Source organism: Nicotiana sylvestris, chromosome 4 (assembly GCF_000393655.2).
Source record: "Nicotiana sylvestris chromosome 4, ASM39365v2, whole genome shotgun sequence".
Taxonomy (NCBI): Eukaryota; Viridiplantae; Streptophyta; class Magnoliopsida; order Solanales; family Solanaceae; genus Nicotiana; species Nicotiana sylvestris.
The window spans coordinates 117,980,495-118,005,660 of NC_091060.1; the positions used below are offsets into that span (position 1 = coordinate 117,980,495).

The 25,166-nt window shown below is 37.4% G+C and overlaps 4 protein-coding genes across 10 annotated transcripts; 2 read left to right on the forward strand and 2 right to left on the reverse strand.

Moving 5' to 3' along the window:
* The first annotated feature begins 1,265 nt into the window (after positions 1-1,265).
* Positions 1,266-18,623, forward strand: LOC104247568 (uncharacterized). 7 transcript variants are annotated; one of them, XM_070172200.1, is made up of 5 exons: positions 1,266-3,509; positions 8,048-8,134; positions 17,638-17,844; positions 17,931-17,998; positions 18,089-18,623. In XM_070172200.1, exon 1 carries the CDS (start codon positions 1,330-1,332, stop codon positions 3,496-3,498), a length of 2,169 nt encoding a protein of 722 aa, XP_070028301.1. In that variant the 5' UTR covers positions 1,266-1,329; the 3' UTR covers positions 3,499-3,509; positions 8,048-8,134; positions 17,638-17,844; positions 17,931-17,998; positions 18,089-18,623. The 7 variants fall into 7 exon arrangements, with proteins under 7 accessions (XP_070028301.1, XP_070028300.1, XP_070028299.1 ...); XM_070172199.1 differs by adding an exon at positions 8,647-8,723 and having other exon boundaries at positions 1,266-8,134; positions 17,638-17,998; XM_070172198.1 differs by having other exon boundaries at positions 1,266-8,134.
* Positions 10,409-14,623, reverse strand: LOC138889046 (uncharacterized). The gene is made up of 2 exons (XM_070171616.1): positions 12,154-14,623; positions 10,409-12,057 (listed from the first exon to the last, which is right to left on the reverse strand). Exon 2 carries the CDS (start codon positions 11,943-11,945, stop codon positions 11,295-11,297), a length of 651 nt encoding a protein of 216 aa, XP_070027717.1. The 5' UTR covers positions 11,946-12,057; positions 12,154-14,623; the 3' UTR covers positions 10,409-11,294.
* Positions 12,960-14,109, reverse strand: LOC104247567 (protein ALP1-like). Its single transcript, XM_009803618.2, has 3 exons — positions 13,822-14,109; positions 13,478-13,703; positions 12,960-13,396 (listed from the first exon to the last, which is right to left on the reverse strand). The coding sequence occupies exons 1-3, from the start codon at positions 14,107-14,109 to the stop codon at positions 12,960-12,962; spliced, it is 951 nt and encodes a 316-aa protein (XP_009801920.2).
* Positions 18,624-19,658: 1,035 nt separating the features above from the next.
* Positions 19,659-21,590, forward strand: LOC104247569 (protein FRIGIDA-like). Its single transcript, XM_009803625.1, has one exon. It carries the CDS (start codon positions 19,659-19,661, stop codon positions 21,588-21,590), a length of 1,932 nt encoding a protein of 643 aa, XP_009801927.1.
* Positions 21,591-25,166: the final 3,576 nt, after the last annotated feature.

The window sequence follows — 25,166 nt, forward strand, 5'->3', positions numbered from 1 at the left end:
GACCTCTACTGCGTCTCTTCTCACTTCCGCCATCAGATGTAACTGATTTTTTTTATCCGTGGTTTCCGGGCATCGCTTTGCGAACCTGACTAGCTATACCCACCGGGACCCGCTGTTTCAATGCATGCACCACGGTTAGTTCCACGGGGCCCTGGAGACGTGACCGATTTGTAATGCCTCTAGTGGCCTTGTTGGGGCTCGAACTGGCGACCTGAAGGACTTTGTCCTCAGGCCTTTACCAACCGAGCTACCCCTCAGGGTTGATGTAACTGATCAATTTGCAGCCAATACATTTGTTAAGCATCTGTTTAAGTATTTACTGACTTTTTCTATTAAAAAAAAAAGAATTTAAGTGGAGTTTCAGCTTTATGGAATAGCAAAAATCACAATGCAAGAATTATTGTCAATCGAGGAAGATGGATGGCCAAGTCAGAAAAGCCCTATTTCCTGTAATCAAAAAATTAGAGAAGGAAAGATCCACCGAATTGTAACATATGAGTGGAAACATGGAAAGAGAAGAGGAGGGAAAAAAAAGGAAAAGGGTGTAACTAAATCCCTTAATTGAAGGCACTAATAATGGATTGAAAGCCTTTTAAGATGAAATGTATATATTTTGTAAACAAAACTTATATAGGCAGGGTAATTTATTAAACATGAACATTTAGGGTAATATAGTTTACTATATGACATATGAATGTAAAAATCCCATTACTAATTCCAGAATAAAAGTTATACATAACATGAAATAAAATAACTTACAATTATAGTATATTTGTTCATGCTTGTAAAATTAATTTATTTTGAAAAGTATTTTTTCTTAAAAAGATTTTTCAAAAAAGTACTTTTGGCGAGAAATAGTTTATGTCTAGCTTATCAATTTAAAAAGCACTTTTGAGTAACAATTAATGTTTGGCCAAACTTTAAAAAGTACTGTTAAGGATATTCTCCTCAAAAATATTTTTCAAAAAAGTTCTTTTAGGGAGAAACTATATTTTTCTACTTCTCAAGAATTGTTTCTACTTCTACTCAATTTTTTTTTCTTCTAAAAACTGGATCAAACAACTTACTTTTTTTTTTTCTTCAGAAAAAGTACTTTTGGCTAGAGAGGTATCAGAATTATGAACCAAGCTACCCCTAGAAATGTAACTTTAATTTACAAAAGGACTATATAAGCTGTTTAAAAAGAAATGAAAGGACTATATATGGTCAGAGGTAAATGTAAAGGACAATTTTAAACACCCCCAGTAGCTAAAAGGACCCATTTTGTCATTTCCTCTCTAGTCCCTTCTTCTCTGTGGTCAATTTTTCTGGTTCTCCACTTCTACTCCGATGAATAAGATGGGAAAACCAGCGGATTTCGCCGCTGCCGCCGGTACTACGCCTCCGTCAGAACCTCCAGAGTCGGAGTTACAACCAACACATTCCCAGGAATCGATGATTGCTAATCTCCGCAAACTCTCCGACGGCCTCTCCATGTTCCAGCGATGCTTGACTGAGCTAGAACAACACATTGATTCCGTCCGGACCTCAATCGGCTCCTCTATGCTACTACTGCGAAAGAATGAACAGTCAACTAATAACACTCCGTCAGCAGCGGAACTCCCAGCCGCACAGCCAGAACCAGAACCATCTTGTGAATCTGACCCCTCTGAGGTGGAAGATGAAAATGAAGATGAAGATGACGATGAAGATGACGATGAAGAGGAAGAGGAAGAGGAAGAGAAGGAGGAGGAGGAAGAGGAAGAGGAGGAGGAGGAGGAGGTTGAGGAGGAGGAGGAAGAAGAGGAGGAGGAGGAGGAAGCGAAACCCCCTTGTCGTTCAGAGCTGGAAATCCTGTGCGAAACGATGAACAGCATTGGTCTGAAGGAATACATGATAACGCATCTCTCAGATATAAATGGACTGCGTGAACAAGTCCCTAAGGCATTGAAACTCTCGCCCAATCCTGCTAGGCTTGTATTGGAATGTATTAACAAGGGGGGAAGCGAAAGGTATGTTAATAGCTCAAGATCATTAGCTTCTGTATTGGCTTTGGAGTGCTTGTTGTTAGCTGCTGTTGAGAATGACAAAGGGGCCAAGGAAGACGCGGAGCAGGCAGCTTTAGCATGGCGGGAGAGAATGATTTACCAAGGAGGTGTAATAAAGGCTCACGAAATGGATGCCCGAGGTTTGTTGTTGCTCATTGGGTGTTTCGGGATTCCACAAGCATTTACAAATCTTGATATCAGATATTTGGTTACGGTTAGTGATGCCTGGGTGATTTCTGGTGCCCTCAGGAGATCAAGTGTTCTCATGGAAAAGATCCCAGAAATAATTGAGTGGATGTTGAAGCAAAATATAGTAGTTGAGGCCGTTGACATTGCCTATACTTTTGGAATGGAGGAGAGATTTAACCCTCGTAGACACTTGACATCATTTTTACATAACTCTGAAGTGTCATTATTGAACAAAACTAAGGGACTTGAGCAAGGTATTACTGTGCGTTCAGTTAAAAAGAAGCACTTGTCTCATCTGAAATCTGTCAGCGAATGTTTGGGACACCACAAGATTGATCCTACGAAACTCCTTCCTGGGTGGCAAATCGACATGAGAATAATGAACTCGGAGAAAGAAATTGCTGAGTTGAATAGGCATATAGGTGAGAAAGAACTTGCTGAATTGACTATGCGTATAGGTGATCAGAAGATGGCACAAAAGAGAAAAAATGATGAGATTGAGTCGTCGTCTTCTGGTAGTTTCAGCAACAAAGAAATGAGACACTCACATTTTCCGAATCCAAATCCATGGCCACCACAACAACAAAGAGTTGTTAATAATGTTGGTGATAGCAATAACACCTTATTAGGAGGTGGTGGAACTGCTGGCCACATTTATGGTTATTCTCTATCCTCATCGGTATTGCATGGAACTGTTGCAGGCTCAATACACGAAAATGTTGTTGGCTCACTGGCAGGACCCGTGGGAGGTGTTGCGGCCATGGATGGCGCTGGTGCAGGTAAATCAGTGCAAGGAGGTTCAGGTGTTGATCATACACCCGGGCAAATAGGAAGTCATATTGGTCAGTTATATGGATCGCGTGGTGATGCAGCCGTGTATGACAAACTAGCCTCCCACAGCTATGCTTATAGGCCATCATCCTACTTGGAAGGCTCAAGCTCTACGGGATTGCCAAGCACCACACCCGGCGATGCTTATTGGCCAACGCCATACACGGAAAGCTCTAAGGCGTTTCCAAACACCATATCTGGTGATGCCAATAGGCCACCACCATACTTGGGAGGCTCTGCGGGGTTGCCAAACACCATAGCTGGTGACGCTTACAGGCCTCCACCATACTTGGAAGGCTCTATAGGGTTGCCAAACACCATACCTGCACCATATCAGTTTGCTGATACTGTTCCAGCAACTGAACTACACCGAAGCAGTGGCTCACGAGCAGATCATGTCCCATCTGCTGCAGTTGCTCATCCTTCATCCTACTTGTACTTGAAGAGATAGTTTTGTGTCAGGCAGGCATTACTTTCTTACCTTAGTTTCCCTTCTTGTAGTATAGCCAGCTTAGAAGTGATTTTGTGCAGTTTTTTTTTTTTTTTTTAATTTATATTTCATATGATTTCTTTGCTGATACTAATATTGTCTCCTTTTGTTTTTTTGTTTTCTTGAGCCGATGGTCTTTCATAAACAACCTCTCTACTCCTTCGGGTAGGGGTAAGGTCTGCTTACACACTACCCTCGCCAGACCCCAGTAGTAGGATTTTACTGGGTTGTTGTTGTTGAGCTACTAAAAATCTCTGGCCAGTGTTCAAGGCTTAGCATAATGACGTCTCAATTCAACTTGGAAAAATGTCATGTCTGGAAAGATCTAAAACTTACAATATAAAAAACCAGACAAAAGCAAATAACTGATTAACTTCCCTTTACTTTCTCCTCCATTTCGTTTCCCTCTCTTCCACCAAACATGATCTTTTAACATTTCTTTGCTTTTACTTTCCCTCGTCCAGTCAAGGTGGTCACACTGGTTCCTTGGAAAATCCAAGGTCATGGATTCGATTCCTCAAACATGCATCTTCCTCTTTTTCCAAGTGCGACATTCTTGTTTTTTCTACCGAGATGAAATTAAATGGAAAACATGGTTAGTGAGGATTCATATAGCCGACCTCACTTTGTTGGGACTGAGTTGTACAACAGTTGTACTTGTTGTTTGTTGTTTTGATGTCAATTGTTGACAGTCTATGTGGGCATGCACACTTGTATATCCTGTGTGACAATGCACGGGAGAAAAGTCTATTATTAATTGATATTCTATGTTACAATAAACCCTATTTATATGTATACATAACACATAACCTACTCCTATTACATAAGGGACTAAGACTAGTTACATATATTCACATAACTATTCTAACACTCCCCCTCAAGCTGGTGATATGAATCATATATACCGAGCTTGTTACATATGTAGTTAATACGAGGACCAATGAGGGACTTGGTGAAAATATCTGCAAGTTGATCATTCGACTTCACAAACTTTGTAGCAATATCTCCCGGGAGTATCTTTTATCCAACAAAGTGACAGTCAATCTCAATGTGTTTTGTTCTCTCATGGAACACTGGATTTGACGCAATATGAAGAGCAACTTGATTATCACACACAAGTCTCATCTGACTAATCTCACCAAATTTCAACTTCTTGAGCAACAGTTTGATCCAAATTAGCTCACATGTCGCCATAGCCATTGGTCGATATTTTGTTTCTACACTAGACCGAGCAACCACATTCTGTTTCTTACTCTTCCAAGACACCAAATTTCCTCCTACTAAGACACAATATCCAGACGTGGAACGTCTATCAGAAGGTGATCCTGCCCAATCAACATCTGAGTATCCAACGATCTGCTCATGGCCTCGATCCTCAAACAACAAACCTTTGCCTGGAGAATGCACGGGAGAAATATCTATTATTAATTGATATTCTATGTTACAATGAGTCCTATTTATATGTATACATAACACATAACCTACTCCTATTACATAAGGGACTAAGACTAATTACATATATTCTCTCCATTCATATTGGTAAATGTTGGATTTGCATCTTTTTAGCTGCTCCTTTGGTGGTATAAAATTATATTTTCTTGTATTTTGTTTTCAATGTGTTGAACTTCTTGATTTTCTTGTATGGATTGTCTGCACAAGGTTGTAATTTATTGCTTGCTGCGAAATGTCTGATCTTTGGCCATTGAGCTATTCAGCCTGAGAATCTGAGCACGATTCTCATATTTATTGTCTAGAAGATACTTTTTGTAGTTGACCTTCAACTTATGAGCCAATCCTTTTGCCTTGGGATTTGGGAATTAAATTTTTATCTGTGTTTCTTTGCTTAACTAGGTGGTTGCGTGTGTTATATTCTATTGCTGTGGATGTAGAATGGCTGAATATGTAGAATGGTTGTGATGTAGAACGGTTAAAGGTGGTTGAGTGTGTTATACTCAATGTTGTTATTCTAACTTTGCTTCTTAGTTTCTGTGTTGCAGATACACATTATCTGGAAATCATATTTAGGGGTCGTTTGGTAGGATGCATTAGATAAAATAATGCATGCATTAACTTTGTGTATTCATAATACCTTGTTTGGTACACTTTTTGAACCTATGCATTAGTTATACACCCTATTTGGTGTTATCCTATGCATAATTAATGCATAAGAAACCATAGTATTAACATTGCAATGGGGTTTAATGCATACATTAGCTTAGTTAAAGATAACATTGTCCTTCAAAATTTATGCTTGATTAAAATATGCTATTATATTAATGCAAGTTTCAAATAATCCAAGAAAGTGGAAAATAAAATTATATCCCTAGTAAATAAATATATAAATAAATACTTAGCATATTTTCTTTTTTATAAATAAATATCTTGTTATATACTACAATATAGGTAGACAAATCAAATTATTTTTTTAAAATCTTTTTCATATAAAAGCATTCCTCAACATATGTCTCTTTTAAAAAGATAAAGTGATGGACTGGTTATGAGGGTATTTTTGTAAACAAATAATTTTTTTAGAAATTGTGCAATGCTTTAATACATCAAACGAAATGGATAAGAAATATGTCAGCATAACTAATGCAAGCATAACTAATACCATCAGTACTAATACACCCTATTTAGCATTATTCTTATACACCCTGCCAAACGACCCCTTATAATTTGTTTTTGGTTTTGTATTTCATACTGGAGGTAGAGTTTGACTTCATTAACATGTGTCAGTTTTTTTCTATGCAGTCCAGCTGTTGCAATGCATACAACATCTTTATTGCTCCTGAAGTCAAAATCTTTCTTAGTCATAAAAGCACCTTTTTATTTCCTGGTGGTTACAGAGGGAAGCTTCACCTGTGTGAGCTTGCTCACATTGACTGTTCCTAAGTAGACAACCAGCAAACTAGTCAATATGGTGAATCCTCACATTACAATATAAGACAGGCTAAAATGTATCGACATGGACATTGAGAATTTACATAGCCGATCTCAACTTGCCAGGGGTTGAAGTGTAGTTGTTTGTTAGTTACAGGGGGAATTGATGGGCAAAACCTTGGCCTGAAGTGTTGAAAAGCAATCTTTGACCTCAGGATTGTCCATAAACTATACCCTTGACCATCAAGCCCACCCTTTGTGATCGTACACATTCCCACTAGTAAAAATAATGTGTAGAAATCTATTCCTGTTGGTTAATTGGTTTTGGATTTTGTAGAGAAGACAGGCAAACTATATTAAATTGATGCACTATTAGATTTTTAATGGAAGTGATTGTGCTCTGTGATATTTCCTGGTTTACTCAATGGCTGGACTCTTGATAATGAATCTTATGATGTGGAGGGTAGTTACTTAAATACTATCTTGTTGGTAATTTATTTTCTTGATAATCAAGCCCACCCTTTGTGATCGTACACATTCCCACTAGTAAAAATAATGTGTAGAAATCTATTCCTGTTGGTTAATTGGTTTTGGATTGTGTAGAGAAGACATGCCAAATATATTAAATTGATGCACTTTTAGATTTTTAATGGAAGTGATTGTGCTCTGTGATATTTCCTGGTTTACTCAATGGCTGGACTCTTGATAATGAATCTTATGATAAGGAGGGTAGTTACTTAAATGGCTTGACTAGAAAGCTTCTTGCTTGTTAGAATGTTATTTGTTACTTATATAGTACTATCTTGTTGGTAATTTATTTTTTTGATAATCTATTATCTCGTTTAGTAATATATTTAATTTCTACAAAATTCGGTGCTTCTTGCGTGAGTTTAGCATATTTGTTGGACCTTTTTTTTTCCTTATCTGGTTAATGTATTGTCTGGTTTGCTAAGATCAAGAATAGTAGGTTTAGCTTGTTAGACATTTGACATTTATTATTTTTCAGTTGAGGATAAGGCAGCAGCGTGTATTTGGCATTTGATTTTTAATTTTTTTATTAATTCAGGGGAGGGGGTAAGGGAAAGTGCTACTGATGTTCATTTCTTTTCTTTTCTTTCTTTTGAGGGGTGGGGGTTCCTACTGGATTGGTTGTACACCAGTGTGTATAAATCATTTTCATCTGAATGATTCAGGTTACTAATAGGGAAAGAAATTGCGGGTGATGGTGTGATTTAAAAATCCCTTACTTATTTATTCTGTTATTGGTACGATTGATGGAACCATCATTCAAACACCAGTGTATTTATTTGATTGTCTCTATCGCTCTATTGTTAACCAGGATAACGAGTATATTAAATTTATTAATCAATTGAATAAATTTGGCATGTCACGTGTTTGTATAATATATTCCTCATTCCGTGCTGTGAAGCAGTTTTCGTTACTATTTGTTGTGTATTCGTTGGTCACCATTGATGGTTGGTTGGCGCGAATATGAATGAGAGTCTGGTTCCTTCCTTTGGTAAGTACCAATAAATACATAGTCTTCACGTGTGTGTATTTTATCGGTATTTCTCGCTTCATGCGGTGCTACAATTTTCCTGTAACATTTGTTGTTTATTTGGTGTTTCAGGTACTAAAAGTCGCTGTCTGTTGGTTAGCAGTTTATGTTTGTTGGAAAAAATACGCATGAGAGAATTCGGGTTCCTTTATATATATGGTAAAAATCAATATATTTCATCGTGCACCCGCCTCTACTCTTTATAGTTGTGTGTTGAATATACAGATCATAGAATGCCACCATTGATTTTCGTTGTGGCAAATCCATGGCATTTCAAAAGTCCTTTTTTGCAGCGATGTATTGGGTGTAATATGATAAATCTTGACTGCTTGTTTCTCCCCCACTTTTTTTTTGGTAATGGCAATGCGTGCCAATGTGCAAGGCCTTGCTCTCTTGCTTTGTCTCCCTCCGTCTGTTTTCAGGTTTGTAATAACATAGAGGATCAGAACTATCATAAATCTTATCTTCGACAACTCTAGTATAACTTCTTATTGGGTTTCCTGACCATTATCTAGTACTTCATGATCTGGCCCTCACTGAAATACTATATTCTTGGTTTATATAGTGATTCATGGGAGTATATTTGAGATTCTCACCAGATTTGATTTGGCAAAAAGCCAACAATTGTTCAGAGCTTGATCAAATGTTATTTGATGTAAATATCCCTGCAGCTTCTGAAGTTACCTGAGATTCCAACTTTTCTATTGAAGAGCCAAGTTGGTTTACCAAGGGCAAAACTGCCATTTAGGTCAGTGATGTGCTTTTTCCCCCTGTTTTATCTCCATTTCACTCCTACGGCCTACCTATATATCTCTTTCACCAGCTTCACTGAACGGCCACCTAGACCTTTCGTTTACGGTATGTCTAGTATTTTCTTTGTTACTTATCATTTTGCTATCGATCTTTTCTCTGGTATTCAATTTTGTTCAAGTTGGGCTAAAGTCTAAACCAGCCCATAGATACTGTTACATAGATATTGTCCCCTTTGGCTAAGCTCAAAGAGAGTATAGACACCATGTAAGAGTATCTTACATTCCAATAGGCTCCCAATCATTCCAGCTACCAATGTGGGACGTTGTTCGCACACCCAACAATCTTTCCCTCAAGCTTAGTTCCACTTGGCCTATTGCCACAATCTACGGACCAATTTTCAAGATTCACTGTGTGCCACTCACATTGTTAGACTATTATGGCAAGTGAAGCCCGCAACTAACTTCTTCTTGTGTGTGCGTCTCCAAGCTTGTAAGGTTAAGTAGATCGAGCCCCACACCATCACTTCGCCATCGCCATATTAGCCCCGTCAAACTTGGGCTCTAATACTAATTGTTGGGATCAACCATCTCGAACATACTTCCAAATGGTGTAATATTATCCGTATTGGGTCAAGTCCACACGATTTTTCCCCATAAGTCCTTACACCACTAAGAGGTCCCTACACCTTATATGTAGGCTCCTAATCTTTTCAGCTACCAATGTGGGACTTTGTTCGCATACCCAACAATCTCTCCGAACTAGGTTGCACGTCCCATCACGACCCACAGGTCTCCCACGAGATTCACTGTGTGCCACCCACATCGTCAAAGTACTATGGCAACCGAAGCCTGCAACTAGCTTTTTCTTGTGTGTGCATCTCCAAACTTGTAATGGTAAAGCAAATCGAGCCCCTCACCATCACTTTGCCATCCCCATGTTCGTCTCGCCGAACTTGGGCTCTGTACCAGATGTTGGGCTTAATCAACCCGCATATAGTTTTAACATGGTGTGATATTATCTGCTTTGGGCCAAACCCGCATGATTTTCTCAATCTGACAAGGACGATAATTTTTTTTTTTCAAATCTATTAGAACAATGGGTTTTCCAAACCGATAGGGATTATGAATTTTCTAAAAATAAAAATACAAGAAAATAATTCAAGCCGTAAATAATAAATCTTCCTCTTGACTTGAATTTCTCTTCGTCAATAGGAACAACGTCTCTCTGCCTTGCCCTCAACCCTCGCAAGGGCTCTACCCATTACTCCACACATCACTCTAAGGGGTCGTTTGGTAGGAGGTATAAGAATAGTGCTGAATAGAGTGTATTAGAAATGCTGGTATTAGTTATGCTGATATTATTTTTTATTCATTGTTTGGTTTGGTGTATTAAAGCATAGCATAATTTTTTAAAAATTAGGTGTTTACAAAAGTACCCTCCATAATTTTTAACTTTAGCTATAAAAATTAACTTTATACATAACAGAACAAGAAAGGCTGAGGCTTTTTAAGTGATCCATGAACTTATATGGATCAATACCAAAATAATAATGCAAAAATAAATAAATTAGTACTATCAAAGAATCAAGTTATAACAAGTTTACTTTTTTTTTTTTTTTACAAAGGGCAAACCGATAAAATTGATAGTTGATAGTCCAACCAAAATTGAAGATTTACAGGTTCCATGGTGAATCATGGCACCTGCATTTCCCAATTCCAAGCTTGGTAGCATTCTAACTAACCTAAGATTAAGATATTAAATTACTTCATGTAAGGAAAAATTCATATCACATAACCAAAACAAAGTTGATAAAGTTGATAGCAACACCCTTCCTTCCAAAATGTCCACATAACAAGTTTACTTTTGATGCTCCCTATGTTGCTCAATGAAGTGAATTTAGGTAAAGTTATGACGTTATTCAAAGTTAGATGTTTCACACTCTTGGGCTACATTCTGTGCATAATAATCACTTGTTTGGATCGATAACATGGCCTGTCACATGGAAGTTGGTGGCCTCTTGCTCTTTGACTTCCAACCTCCTCAAGCAAACGAGAATATATAGCTCTAAAATGGAGCAACCTGCATCAACAAATTGAGAATCATGTTGTTTTCAGTAATTTATTCTTGGCAGTGGCCAAGTTGTGGAGAGAAATTCATCACTTCTTCCGTCACAAACAACTTATCAAATTATAGAAAAATTACCAATGAAAAGTAAGATTGGAGAGAAACAAAAAAGAAATTAAAGATCTGTCATAACAGCTTTACATAATTACATCATAGAATCTCAAAAGTTAAACGACTACAAAGAGTTTGAAGAACTACCATAGCAGCTATATAATTACATATGCATTTAACATTTACACTGGAGTTGAGCTATTTAATAAACATTAGTTACACAAAAAATCTAGCATCCTCGTGCCCACACCAATAACCAGAGGTATCAAAAAATGACACTATCGTCAAACTTTGAAGTTGTTAGCCAAGCAAAAAACTATCAAACTAGTGCCACCACTTATATCCACAAGTTTACCATACTTTTAAAGTTTATCATTGACGAGCATCGACATCATTGTATGGCGCTCAAATTCACCCATACGTAAAACAATTCCATCTTTTTGTCACCATCACAGAGAATCATTGAAGCTTTGATACGTTGCTCTATGGTGTACAACTCAAATACGGGAGATTCAAGGATAGAATATATCTGACCACGAATATTGGATCGGTCACGATCCCCAATCCTTTCAATCAAGGCACCCATTCTTTTGTCTTGACTTTCAGTAAAGTTTTTCATAATTTCCATCATACCTTTGAGAAATGTCTCATTATCATCCTCTACTGTTTTTTTTCTTTTCTTGCTTTTCTCTTTTTCGTTTACATTAGAAGAGGACCTTTTATCATACGCACCTTGTTTATGAGTTTGTTGGGATCCAGGATATTCATTTTTTGATGCTCCGGCACTAGGTCCAGTTGCATTTTCAGCTCCAGTAAATGCGCTAGGTTCAGTGACATTTTCAGCTCCAGGAAATGAACTAGATTCAGTGGCATTTTCAGCTTCAGTAAATGCACTATATCCAGTGGCATTTTCAGCTTCTCCAGTAAATACTTTAGGGCTATGATAAGTGTCAGCTTCTTCGTCTTCATCAATATCGATAGGAAATCCCAAATTCATTACAAACTTTTGGAGCTTGACTCTTTTGAATTTCCTTAGAAGCATCTAGCGGCCCTTCTGCGAACTCTCCGGTTGCTCTATCCTTGCCAAAAATTTCCTCCCAATCCTCAAACATCGGCCATTTCTTAGTATTCATATTTTTGGCTAGTGGATCAATCTAGAAAATAATTAAAAAAATATAGCAATGTCGTATTAGAAAAATACATATATAACGTAACAAAATTTTAATAACTTAAAGCAAAGTATTAGTTACCTTTATAAAGTCATCCCAAAATTTTGGATCGTCTACTATTATAGCTCCATCACTATATTGAAATCCCAAACCACTTCGATTTTTTAGCGAAGCTATACTTCCATAACATCTCTTCCAATATCTTATTTTATTTTTGATATGTGGATCACCTTTCAATCCGCTTTTAGGATGTTGTTTGCGTATGTAGCGCTCTAACTCCATCAAGTGCCCCGGCCTAAAGGTTCCATTATCAGCTCTCCAACCCTTAACACACAACTCTTTCAACCCATCTAAAAGAGTGTGTTCTTCTTTTGGATTCCACATCCTTCTTGTTGAAGGTGTTGAGTTGCTTGGTTTTTTTGACACCTTGTTTGAAGATGTTTGACTATTCATTTTGCCCGTAAAATCTTGTGAAATACATTACCAAGAAAATCAGGAAAAAGAACAAAACATTATAGTAGCTTCAGAAAGATTTCAATATATCATAGATGCATTTTTATACTAATACACTTTACAACGATAGAAGAATGAGCAATTAAGCTCACAAACGTCAACTGATTCAACTAGTCTTCATTATAGATTAAAACATACGACATCAAGAGATGTAGACAGTACATAAGGATGTGCAATTAAGCTCACAAAAAATTAGAAGTGTCTAGTAGCTATACAATTTATACTAGGCTAATTCAAAAGAGCTAATGAAGTCGAAAAAGTTTTATATAGCTAACAGGCTGTATTTTAGACCAATAAGCACTATACAGTGAAGTAGCACATTGCCAATGCTCTCAACTTCCATTTGAAATGGATAATTTTTTTTGTGAAATTGATCAATTGTTAGATCTTGCATTCCACATTGATTGAGCCAACTCATCCCTCCAAGTGGTCCACTCCTGGGACGATTCAACAATATCAATATTTTCATGTTGGTACTCCATTTGTTCTTCCATATCAATGTCTAAGGGATCCACTTCCATCTCTCTGCGGATAAAGTTGTGAATCAAGCAACAAGCACTAATGATCCTGTTATGAACCTTAACTGAGTACCACGAAGAACTTCTAAGAATTCCCCAACGTCCTTTCAGCAGACCAAATGTCCTTTCAATAACATTACGAGCCCTAGCATGTCTCATATTGAAAAGCTCTTCTTTACATCGAGGCAATGGATTGTCACCTTGCCAATCCTTTAGCCAATATCTATATCCTCGATAAGGTGAAAGAAAACCTTTTCCGTTCGTATATCCTCCATCGCACAAATAATAATTATCTATAATATAGAAATACAATTTAGTTACTTTCATATCTAATTCTTTTTGTGATGTAACTTGAAAGCATAGACATGGCATACCCTCGTGGATTTTTAAACCATTCCTTCTTGCTACAGCATCTCGTAATACACGATCGTCGGCAGCTGAACCTTCCCAACCAGGTAACACATAAGTAAAATTGAGGTTTCTATCACAAACTCCTAATACATTAGTTGCTATCTCTCCCTTCCTTGTCCTGTATCTTGGTTTGTACTGGGATGGAACTCTAATTTGTATATAAATACCATCTAGTGCACCTAAACAACCCTATAAGATGAATTATAGTGTTATCTCAAAATATAAAAAATCTTTGTAAAACTGTAAAAACTGCATTTAGTTAGTTTTATACATAAATTAGTAGATGCCAAACTGAATTTTCACCTACCTTAAACCATTTCCATCGATCTTCAATCTCATCCTCAAGCACCGGTTTAGGATCAACAAGTAACAATGGAGTTAGTTTGAGAATAGCACTCAAACATTCATTGAAAGCCTGACTTACGCTCCATCCCGATCTAATATAATCAACCTTGATAGATCTATTCTTCTCATGATGAGCCAAGATATTTAAAAACATTGCTAACTTTTCGCTACTTGACATACTTTTACTATCGGTCAAACGTCCAATATCCTTAGTTAAGAGAACTAAAGTGTGAAAGGCATTTCTATCCATTCTTAATTTATCGATACATACACTATCATTGTCATTTATGATAGAATGTAAGTGAGAAATAATTTTCGGTACTCGAACACTCATACAATATCTAATCTCCCGCCTGTTTCGACATCGTCTTCTTAGAGAATGACCATGACTAGCCATGAAAAGGCAAATAAGGACAACAAGAAATTGCTGGCACATTATCTCCTCAAGGATAATATATTCAGTACTTGATAGTGGTTGAAGATCCATAATAACACCTAATTTTTCCATGAACAATGAAAAGAATGAATACACATAAATTTAATACTATGCTATTTGGTAGAGAAAGAACTGTACCGAACTTGTAAAATTGGGGTAGAAAGAGAAAACAATGAGTAAAGAACAAATCATTTCAAAAGGAAGCTGCAGGAATGAAATTACCAGAAAATAAGAACCAATTTTACAAATTACCTCAAATATTAGTTCTTGAATATAGAAACACACCCCAAATAAACAAAGAAACCAGTAGTTAGTGTCTTCACTCCATGAGTCGTTCAAAAGGAGGGGGGAGGGGGGGGGGGAAGAACAAAATTACTGAAAATCCTTTTACCTGTACGCGTCACTTTGATCTCTGAAGGGGAAAATGAAGAAGAATAGGATTTGGCTGCATTCAACTGTGCTTTTCCATGGCCAAAGCGGAGGAAATTTGTTTGCTAAAAATATGAGGAAAGGATTTTATTAGGGATTTGAGGGGGGCAATTAGGTCTTTAACCATGTTTATGCAAGCATTAAAAACCCTTGCATTACTAATGTCGTGGTTTCCAATGCATTGCTTATACATAGCATAATACCAAGTATAATGTATAACTAATACAAGTATTAGTTATACATAGGTTGAAAACATATACCAAATAAGATATTAATAATACACAGAGCTAATGCTTGCATTATTTTTTCTAATACCTCCTACCAAACGACCCCTAAGTCTAGGCAATGCCTAAACTTGTTAAGAGACCCAATCTCTTTAGCTATTCCACCAATCCATCGATCTGGTTCTATACTCGAAATAGCTTCTGAATAGATATTACACTCAAGCACATCAACGGTCTCTGCAACTGACAAAGCAAATCCCACATAATTTGTATATCTGAGAAGATTTTCACCAACTATTTTTTGCCTGTGTGGTCGGTTGATCACTCCTTCTCTCTGCCTATTGCAATGCTATATGGTTTATGTTGCATATATTCATTAATATTATCATCTTGATCAATATTTTGCACCTCTTCCACTTCCTCTACTTCTGAACTACTTGGTTGAGCTAGTGGAGATTCAATTTCTAGCTCTGACGCCATGATTTGTTTTTGCTATTGCTTTCTCCCTCTGACTGTCCAGTGAGGCAGATTCCTTGAATGTCAACTGTAACTTTTCACTCCAGTTGCATATCTTAGAAATATGCACTTCTTTGCCCTCGGCTCAAGTTTGCCATCCCACAATGTTCATTTGTGTTGTTTAATCCTTTGGGTTTGATACCTTTTTTCTTTTCTTTTCTGGATTTGCTTGTTATGTAAATTCCAGGTTCTTTGTGTACATGCATGACATCTATGTATACACTCTAAAAAAAAACCATTTCACATGCATCCTCTTGCTCTTCCGCGTAGGTTCGAATTCAGATGTAAAATTAAAACAAAAGTTAACCAACACATGCACCATTATATGTGGACATTTAATTTTGACACTGCAAGCTGCTGGGATATCTGAGAATTTTTCACTTCTTTTTCTCCTTCATAGCACAAAGAGAGGGAGAGAGAGTGAAAGGTTTGTGGAGTTATCGAGATGAGCAGCTTGTGTAGGGGTCTCACAATTAAAGGAATGTTCTTTTGCTTCTATTAAATACTTTCAGATGATGGATGAATTATGCACTTGTATGTATGTATACATACTTCTGCAATATGTCAATCTGTGCCTTCAAAATTTGGGAATTGGATATGGTCTTCTAACCTCTATTTTTGTAAGATGTTATATCTGAGATACAACGTATGAAATGATAAATTGATAATTGCCGAGCATGGTAACTTCAATCTCAGCAGCATTAAGTTGCCAGGTTGTTATATACTTCAATAGATACTTTATATGTTATCCTTTATGGATTAGAAGGAGGACTAATTAGGAACTTAAACCTCATTCATTTACCCCAGTAAATGATGCAATTTCCCTTGTAGATTTCATTAGTTCTCTTACTTTATTTTAACAAACAAGTTGTTTGATCTTTGGATTTAGCTCCCTGCTCCAATTGTTGTTTTTGTACTCAGGAGCTACTCCAAACTTTTTTGTAATTATCTGCATCTTCTTGATGCCATCAATATAAGACCTTACTTCATCAAAAATAAAAATAATAATAAAAAAATTAAACCTCATTCATCATGCTCTACCTTTTTTTAGTGCCACTGCATTTAACAAAAAGCATGGGAAGCAGCTGTCTACAGATGTTCATTATCTAAATTTTAAATCCCTTATTAGTTTTCAATTTGTGTCATAAACTCCAAATCTTAAACCATAATATAGCTAAGATATCTGCTTCTGTGACTTGTATCAAATTAAAGGGGTAACGATGCACATTCACATAAACCGATGCATAAAATTGCACCACTCCATCTTTAGGATACTGTCTCAATAAGGTTTTTAAATCCTATGTGTTACATTTACGCTAATCGTATTTTTGTTATTGTACAACAGTACAAGCAATTCATCACCACCTATATATTGTTAAATAACTAATCTATATAGTACTTTCATTTCAGGTCCCTATAACCTTATTTGGATGTAGTTTCGAGTAAAAATAATTTATCATATCTTAATTAACCTATTGCGGGGATACAGCACTTTAATTCCAAAGCTTCATGATTTCAATAATTGTTTCTCAACTGTATCGTTTGCTTTGTCCGTTAAAAATATGCACTATTTTGTAAAAGTAGAAGTCAAGGAAGGAAAGCAGATCAATAATAATGCTGCAACTCTAAGCTTCTGTTCAAGTAGCTGCAATTGAATATATATATATATATATATATATATATATATATATATATCTTTCTCTTGCTAGAGTTTTCAGAAAGGTCTATCAGTTTATCTTCAATTTTTGGTACATGAATGCCTCCGGCTAGTTGTGCTTCACTGTAGATATTTGTTTCAACTAAAAACCGTGTATCTGGCATTCTTATAGTGCTTTGATTGCTTAAACTTAAGCAGCCTGAAAAGAAGCTGAATGCAATATTGAGTATGAACACCTCTTGTATGTGAAGTGATTGCCATATCAAAGTTTATACCTTTTTCCTTCTTTTAATTGGAAGATAATTTTGTTGCTGTGTAAATTAGACGTCTTGATTCTTTTGTTGATGAGCATACTAAGAGGCATGTGATCTTTGTTGTAGAAGTAGTGCATATTCTGTGTGTTATATAATACTTGCATGTTGAGTTTGTGATATGACTAACCTTACATATTAGAGGTCAAACTTTCATACATCTGCTGACCTTTCTTAATTTATTACTGTATATATACCATGACAGGAGCAAAGGAAGGTCTCTTTCGCCTACGAGCATTTGTATGAAGAAAGGAGTCTCGTACAAAGGGTTGGAAAGAAGGCCTTTTCGTTTGGTTTGAACCAATCTTTCGTCGTTTGCAGTCCTCTTTTTCTTCCTTCTAACACCGCCTATATCCCGAGGAAAAAGAAAATAGAATCTTTCTGTTGATCATCTCTATTTTTGAGGCCTGAGGTAGGACCAGTGGAACCATTTTTATCTACATGAACTTCTTTCCCTCTTAATCCTGCTTACCAATTTGGATAACTCATTTATGCAAGCATCGGTATGGAAAGCTCCAGAATAAATATATCCAACGTATTGCATGTGGACGAAAGACTTGCAGCAGGTGGATAACAACAGCATTCTACAATTTAGTTAGTTTGTTGGACAACAGTGTTTTTTAATTTAATCGTATTCTTGTTACCTCTTTTTTCAGGAAATTCTCATTCTTCTAAAACATTCAACCTGTGAAGAAAGATATCTCATGGAGAGGCAGTGATGGTTTGTTTCGTGGACAATAAATTGCCTCTACTTCAGAAAGCATCATCGTATTAATTTTGTCGAGGATTCAAATTAAAGCAACACTTCCAAGTTGGATTCAGTGGCGAGCTGTTTGCAGAAATGGAAGGACTCTTGCAGTTTAGCTTTTAAACGGGTATGTTGATAACAAGAAATTTTTCACTGTGCTTGGACAAGCTGCAAATGATTTTCATTTAGCACTTGTTGATACTGCTAAGGCAATGTTTGTGGGATAAACCCCTGGTTTCAGCAAGTTGATAGGGAGAGATTATAATGCTTACTATCTTCTTCATTCGAACTTAAAACGTCGGCTTTTCAGTTTGATGAGGAAACTCTGGCTATCTCATTGTACTCTTTCCGTAACATGGGTCTGAAGATAATTTATTTTATGCAGATAGAAGAGAGTGTCTAACAAGTTCAGCTTTCAGATCTGAAAATTAGTTTTATTGTTATTTCTGGTGTTGCTTTGCCTGTGAAAATGTCGAATGTTTGTGTGAGCTAGTATTAGTTGGTGTATATTTCCACGTGTATTCAAAGCACCAAAAAGTTGATAAAATGACCCATCTAGTTAAGTAAAAGAATGATTGAGCTAAGGTCCAATATTTTGGAGAACCAAACCTTTCTCTCAACTTTCTTCTTTATTAAAACAAGAAACGGATTTTGTTCCAATCGCTTAAAAACTGATTTTGATAGCCATTTTATTTGACAAAACAATACTTAATAATTAGGCTATTGTTGCACGTTAGTAACAAGTGTTACCAAATTATGGAGAAGTGTTATCAGAAACCTAAACAATATTGGAGTAATATATATTTTGCAATATCAAAGTAAGGATGTGAGTTCGAGTCATCCCAAGAGCAAGGTAAGGAGTTCTTGGTGGGAATGATGCCGAGGGTCTATTTTGGAAACAGCCTCTCTACCCATGGTAGGAGTAATATCTGCGTACACACTATCCTCCCCAGACCCCGCTAGTGGGATTATACTGGGTTACTGTTGTTTGTTGTTGTAATATCAAAGTAGCACACATGAGCAAATCTAAAGAAAAGGTACACTTTTTAACTCTATTTATTATGCTTATTCTTTTGGTCCGGTTCTTGTACTTATACTTTATTTTAAACAGTACAATTAAAGCTCTGTGATTTGAAAATCATGAGTTTCAAATTCAAAATTCGGCGGCAGAAATATTATGTAATTTCTTCTCATCGGTCTGCATGATTATTAAAAAACAATGATAGAGCAACTTAGAAATTGACAATGAAATGTATATAATATTACATCTGCTGTTATTAGGAGGGGAAATAATTCTATTTTTGAATTAGTAAAATATATAGATCCCCAAATGTGTAGTACCAAAAATGGGACAAGCTGAAGGGGTTCGTACGTCGTAGGTAACGTATTATTCGAGAAGTTTTTTACTTTTCCTCCAGTAGGCGTTTCGATGCTTTTTCACAGTTATCAAATTTTCTCGTTCTCCACTTCTTACTCCGATGAATACTCGGGCGGATGCCGCCACCGCCACCGCCGGCAGTGCTACGCCATCATTGGCCACGCAATTAGTCAAAGCAGAACAGAAACAGTCGGAATTGCAACAATCTTCAACACATTTTACACATTCGGTTCCCATTGCGAATCTCCGCAAACTCTCCGACGCGCTCTCCGGTTTCCAACGATGTTTCGGTGAGTTACAACGGCACATCGATACCATCCGAACCTCAATAGACTCCTCTTTGCTACTACTACTGCCGCGAAACAATGAACATTCCACTACTACCACTCCGCCGGCACCGCCATTCCTAGAGCCAGAACCATATGAACTCTCTGAAGAGGAAGAGGAAGAGGAAGAGAAAGAGAAACTGAAATCCCCTCCTCGTGCAGAGCCAAAATCGTTTCGTTTAGAGCTGAAATTTCCTCCTCCTTCAGTGGTGGAAATCCTGTGCGAAACAATGAACAGTAACGGTCTGCAGAAGTACATGATAAGGCATCTCTCAAATATAAAAACACTGAAACGAAGAGTTCCAAAGGCATTGAAACTCTCGCCTAATCCTGCAAGGCTGATATTGGAATGCATCGGCGATTTTTATTCTCAAGGGAGCGACACTTATGTCCAAGGCTCATCTGAAAGGCAGGTTAAAGTATTGCTTTTGGAGTGCTTCTTGAATATGATGGGAGAGTCCGTAATTAAGAATGAGGTGAAGGAAGAGGCAGAACAAGCAGCTTTAACATGGATTAAGAGGTTGAATTTCAAAGGAGGTATACTACAGGCTCAGGAAATTGAATGTCGGGGTTTGCTGTTGCTTATTGGGTGTTTCGGGATTCCACAAGCATTTACAAATAAAGATATCAAGGATTTGCTGCACCAAAGTTACATCAAGATGATTTCTGCTTCCCTTAGGAGATCAGGTTTTCTCATGGCAAAGATTCCAGAAATAATAGAGGGTATGTTGAAACAAAATAGGGTAGTTGAAGCCGTTCATTTTGTCTATTGTTTTGGACTTGAGGAAAGATTTAACCCTCGTAGACTGTTAACATCATTTTTACAAGAGTCTGAAGTGTCATTATTGGACACAATTAAGAGTTATGAAGAAATGAAGGGATCACAAGATTCAGTTGTTGTTGCTAAGAGTATTGGTGTAAGGAGGTACGTGGCTGGTTTGAGATCTGTCATCCAATGTTTGGGACGTCACAATATTGATCATTCCAAATTTCTTCCAGGGTGGCAATTTGGAATGAAAATAACACGCTTGGAGAGAGAAATTGCTCAATTGAGGAAGAGGATGAAAATTGATCGAGAGGTGGCACGAAAGAGAAAAATTGATGAAGCTAAGTGGTTAGGCAACAAAGAAGTGAAGCACTCACACTTTCCAAATCCATGTCTGCCACAACATCGTCGAGTTGCTAATCATGTTGATGATAGCAACAACACCTTGTTAGAAGGTGGTGGGACTGCTGACCACATTTATGGTCATTCTCTGTACCCTCCGGTATTGCATGGACCTGTTACAGGTTCGATTCATGAAAATGTTGTTGGCTCGCTGGCAGGACCTGGAGCAGGTATATCAGCAAGTGCTGATGGTATTCATGCAGGTATATCAGCAGGCACGGATGTTGTTATGCAAGGAGTTTCATATGCTGGCGGTCATGAAGGAAGTCAAGTTAATTGTACAACCGGGCAAATGGGAAGTCATGCTGGTCAGTTATATGGATCACGCGGTGATGCAGCCGTATATGACAGACTGCCTTCCCACAGCTATGCTTATAGGCCATCATCCTACTTGGAATGCTCAGGCTCTATGGGGTTGCCAAACACCATACTTGGTGATGCTTATCGGCCTCCACCATACTTGGAATGCTCTATGGGGTTGCCAAGCACCATAACTGGTGATGTGTTTAGGCCTCGACCATACCAGCACCATACATAGTGATGTTAATAGGGCACTACCATGCTTAGAAGGCTCTGTGGGGTTGCCAAACACCATAACCGGCGGTGCATTTAGGCCTCCACCATACTTGGGAGGCTCTACGGGGTTGCCAAACACCATACCTACACCATATCGGTTTGTTGATACTGTTCCAGCAACTGAACTATACTGAAGCAGTAGCTCACAAGCAGTTGATGCTGTTGCATCTATTGCGCTTGTTCATCCTTCATCCTCCATGTACTGGCAGAGATAGTTTTGAGTCTTTAACAATGTCTTATCATGCATGTGGATGTGCAATTTGATACATGCGTGTGGATGTGCAAGGTGTGTATAAGTAGATAGAAACCTCCATAATCTAATCATCAGAATCAACAATAATAGAAGCAGGCATGGCAAGCCTTTTCCTCCTCTTGTTCTCTATAATTTGTTAATTTTTAAAAATGAACTGCTTCAGATGTTTGAATCATTTTTCAATAAAGTTTCTTGTCATTTTCTTATGATTGCCATTTGGTTTACTTGAAGTGAAAGTAGTTAGGATTCTCTTCTATTTAATGATCCTTTCCACGGGATTAACCTCCTAAATGTAAGTTACATTGTTTCCTTTGCATTGCCATAAATATAAGACATTTCAAACATTTACATATTAGACACGTTCTCTTGGAGAGTGGATTTCATGAAATTAAGTTCTCTGAGTTGCTTTCAGCAAGCACGTGACCGTGTGAAAATCCCTAGAATTTCTAATTATGATAGGAAACTGGAAGGAGAATAGAAAAACTATCATCCACATCTGTAGTGCTACACAATTATGGTGAAACTCCTACAACAACATGCACCAATAGATGAGATTATTGGGGAGTTGAGCCTCCTTTGCTCGTAGGCCCGCTATAAGTCCAATAAATCAGGAGGAAGGTGATTGGATTCTTTTGTTAGAGCTGACTCTAATATGGCTCTAATCGTAATATTGACTCTATCATGATACCTCCCTCTAGTGCAATAGCAATCGAGAATGGAGGTGACCTTGCTACACTTGGCCGCCCCCACCCTGATCCACAAAAGAAAAAACAAGACAGGAAAAAATAAAGGCAGAAAAAGAGATAGGAAAGGAATAACGCCAAATCGTACAAGTGAAGGAGATGGTCATGGAACTGGCTCTGTTTTTAGTTGTTTTTAACTATATCCTGAGTTTCTAATGACGGCCTCTGTATCTGTGTTTTTATGTTTGTTTTGCATCTGATGACCTTTCGCCGGTGTGATATTCCTCAACCTCTGCATGAAGTCTGTGCTATTGATTTGATAATATTTTGATCTTATGTTTAAATGTCTTAAGAGTGCCTTTATTTCCCTCTTCTTTTTTCTTTTGTTGATCTTGTGAGAACGCCTCATATCAAAATTTGGCTTTCGTTTTATAGTGTAACTTATCAGCTTTGTGGGCTTGACTTTGTACTATAGATTACTATAATCTTTTTAGGTGACTGCACGGTGATGTATAGTAACTGAGTTGTGAATGATAGGACATAGGGTCCCTAAAGCCTTTTGAATTTACAAATTCGGCAAGTTATATTTTAAAAGCTTATAGTTCAATAAACCTATGGATGTATAACAAACAGAAGCAACAAGCAGGGTCCAGTTTGTACTAGTAAATCTGACATTTCAATACTGTACTGGCCACACATTCTACAACATCCGGGTCCAGTTTGGAAGATACAACAGAATGCTAGTAAGCCAGACACTGTATCGATCTCCTACTTTGACAATTACGAGGAATGCTATTCAGTATCAGTAAGACTAGAAAAACTATTTAGATCTTCATTTCACTTCCTCGTTCTTATAGGTTAAGTCCAATACACAAATTGATTTAATGTTGCTTACTCCCGTCCACAATAAGTTACCATTTTACCATTTTATTTTGGTCCAAAATGAGTTCCATTTACATAATCAAGAAGGAATTAATTTTATTTTTTCAAAATTTACCCTTATTTACATATTTCAATGTGTCAAGGTAACAATTAATTACGGTTAATTTAGTGAATATATCTTCTTTTTCTTTAGGAGTTTGTATTTCCTTAATGGATACGCCAAAGGTAAAGTGATTATTTATTGTGGATCGAAGGGAGTATCTACAAAATGGATAAAATGGTCACTTTTTGTCTTTCTTATGCTTGCAACGCAAAATAATCATCCATCCCTTTGTTCAATAACCTATTAAGAAAATTCTTCGTTCACTCGTGAGGATATAAAATAATCGTTAGTTACTCAGACATAATGGTAAGCTTCGCCGTACTTTATCCCCCCCCCCCTCTCTCTAATCCTCTTTCTACCAATTTCACGAGGAAAATGTTCTTAGAAGGACAAAATCAAATATGGCGATGTAGTCAATCCTTTGAACGTTTAAAGATTGTATTACGGGGGATATTATATTTGTCGATGGCCATTATTGGACCTTCTTTATTCACTTCTTTACTATTGTGATGGTGCTTATCTGAGCTGAGGTCTATTGGAAATAACTTCTTTATTTACATAAAGTATGGGTAAGGTCTGGGTACATTTTACCCTTCTCAAACCTCAATTGTAAAATTTACCAGGCATGTTGTTATTGTTGTTGTTGTTGTTGTTGTTGTTGTTGTTGTTATAATAGTAATACTTCTAGCGCAAACAACTGAAAGTAACCATTTCTTTATTCATTTACTTGTTAAGAAAATACTTTCATCACTTTAATGCTTCATTTACTCACGAGGATGTATATGACATAGTGGTTACTGTCATAGGGGTGATTTATGTCACTCGAATTCACACTTAGAATAATTTTTAGGAACGTTTTGGACTTAGAACGATCTAGGCAGCAAGTAAAGTAAGTAAAGGCACACACAATTTATAGGAATTTCTTCCCAACTTGTATTAATTTATGAATACAAGAACACAATAAGCCAACCTATGGCCAAGAACAAAGAACACCCTAGTTCTCTGCCCCAAAAATGATTTCCTACCCTTAGGAATACACTTAGACGAAATTGGCTAACACTTGCCACAAGACTAAGTTTTTTCTGCCTCTTTGGGACAACTTATGCACATATTTATAGTGCTGCTGCCTAATTACACTTGGCAGGATTTAGACAATTAGTTGACAAGCTCCAACTGATGGACAAACATGCTAAGACAAAATACAAAAACGTGCCCGCACTTTTAGCCCATGATCAGCCATGTTTTGGATGTGGTTGTAACCGCCAACTGCCTCTCATGTGCCTTGCACACGTTTTGTAACTGCTACCTGTGCACTGCATGTGCCTGTTTTGCCCAGCTGCTGCGTGCCCAAGGCTGGTATTGCGCCAAGCCTTGCCTTTTGACACTGCTCCGCATCAATGTCATGTCCACAGCTTGCCGCCCACTGACTTAGCCACACACGCTCATTGCCATAGCTGCCCGCTTATGTCAAGCTACCCTCAACTTAATCTAATCTTCCCGCATCAATTGTCATTGCTTGTCCTACATTGCCTTGCCTTGCCTTGTTTTGCCATGTCTTGGCCCCTGCTTTGACATGGTTTTGCCTTGCCATTGTTATACCAACCCGCACGTCCAAGT

Bases quoted from the DNA above. Each gene is read 5' to 3' on its own strand.
- LOC104247569 (XM_009803625.1), top strand. From the start codon at position 19,659: ATGAATACTCGGGCGGATGCCGCCACCGCCACCGCCGGCAGTGCTACG.
- LOC104247567 (XM_009803618.2), bottom strand. From the start codon at position 14,109: ATGGATAGAAATGCCTTTCACACTTTAGTTCTCTTAACTAAGGATATT. The intron at 13,704-13,821 runs GTAGGTGAAAAT...TTCATCTTATAG, and splicing joins ATCGATGGAAATGGTTTAAG to GGTTGTTTAGGTGCACTAGA. The intron at 13,397-13,477 runs GTATGCCATGTC...TCTATATTATAG, and splicing joins TGGTTTAAAAATCCACGAGG to ATAATTATTATTTGTGCGAT.
- LOC104247568 (XM_070172199.1), top strand. From the start codon at position 1,330: ATGAATAAGATGGGAAAACCAGCGGATTTCGCCGCTGCCGCCGGTACT.
- LOC138889046 (XM_070171616.1), bottom strand. From the start codon at position 11,945: ATGCTTCTAAGGAAATTCAAAAGAGTCAAGCTCCAAAAGTTTGTAATG.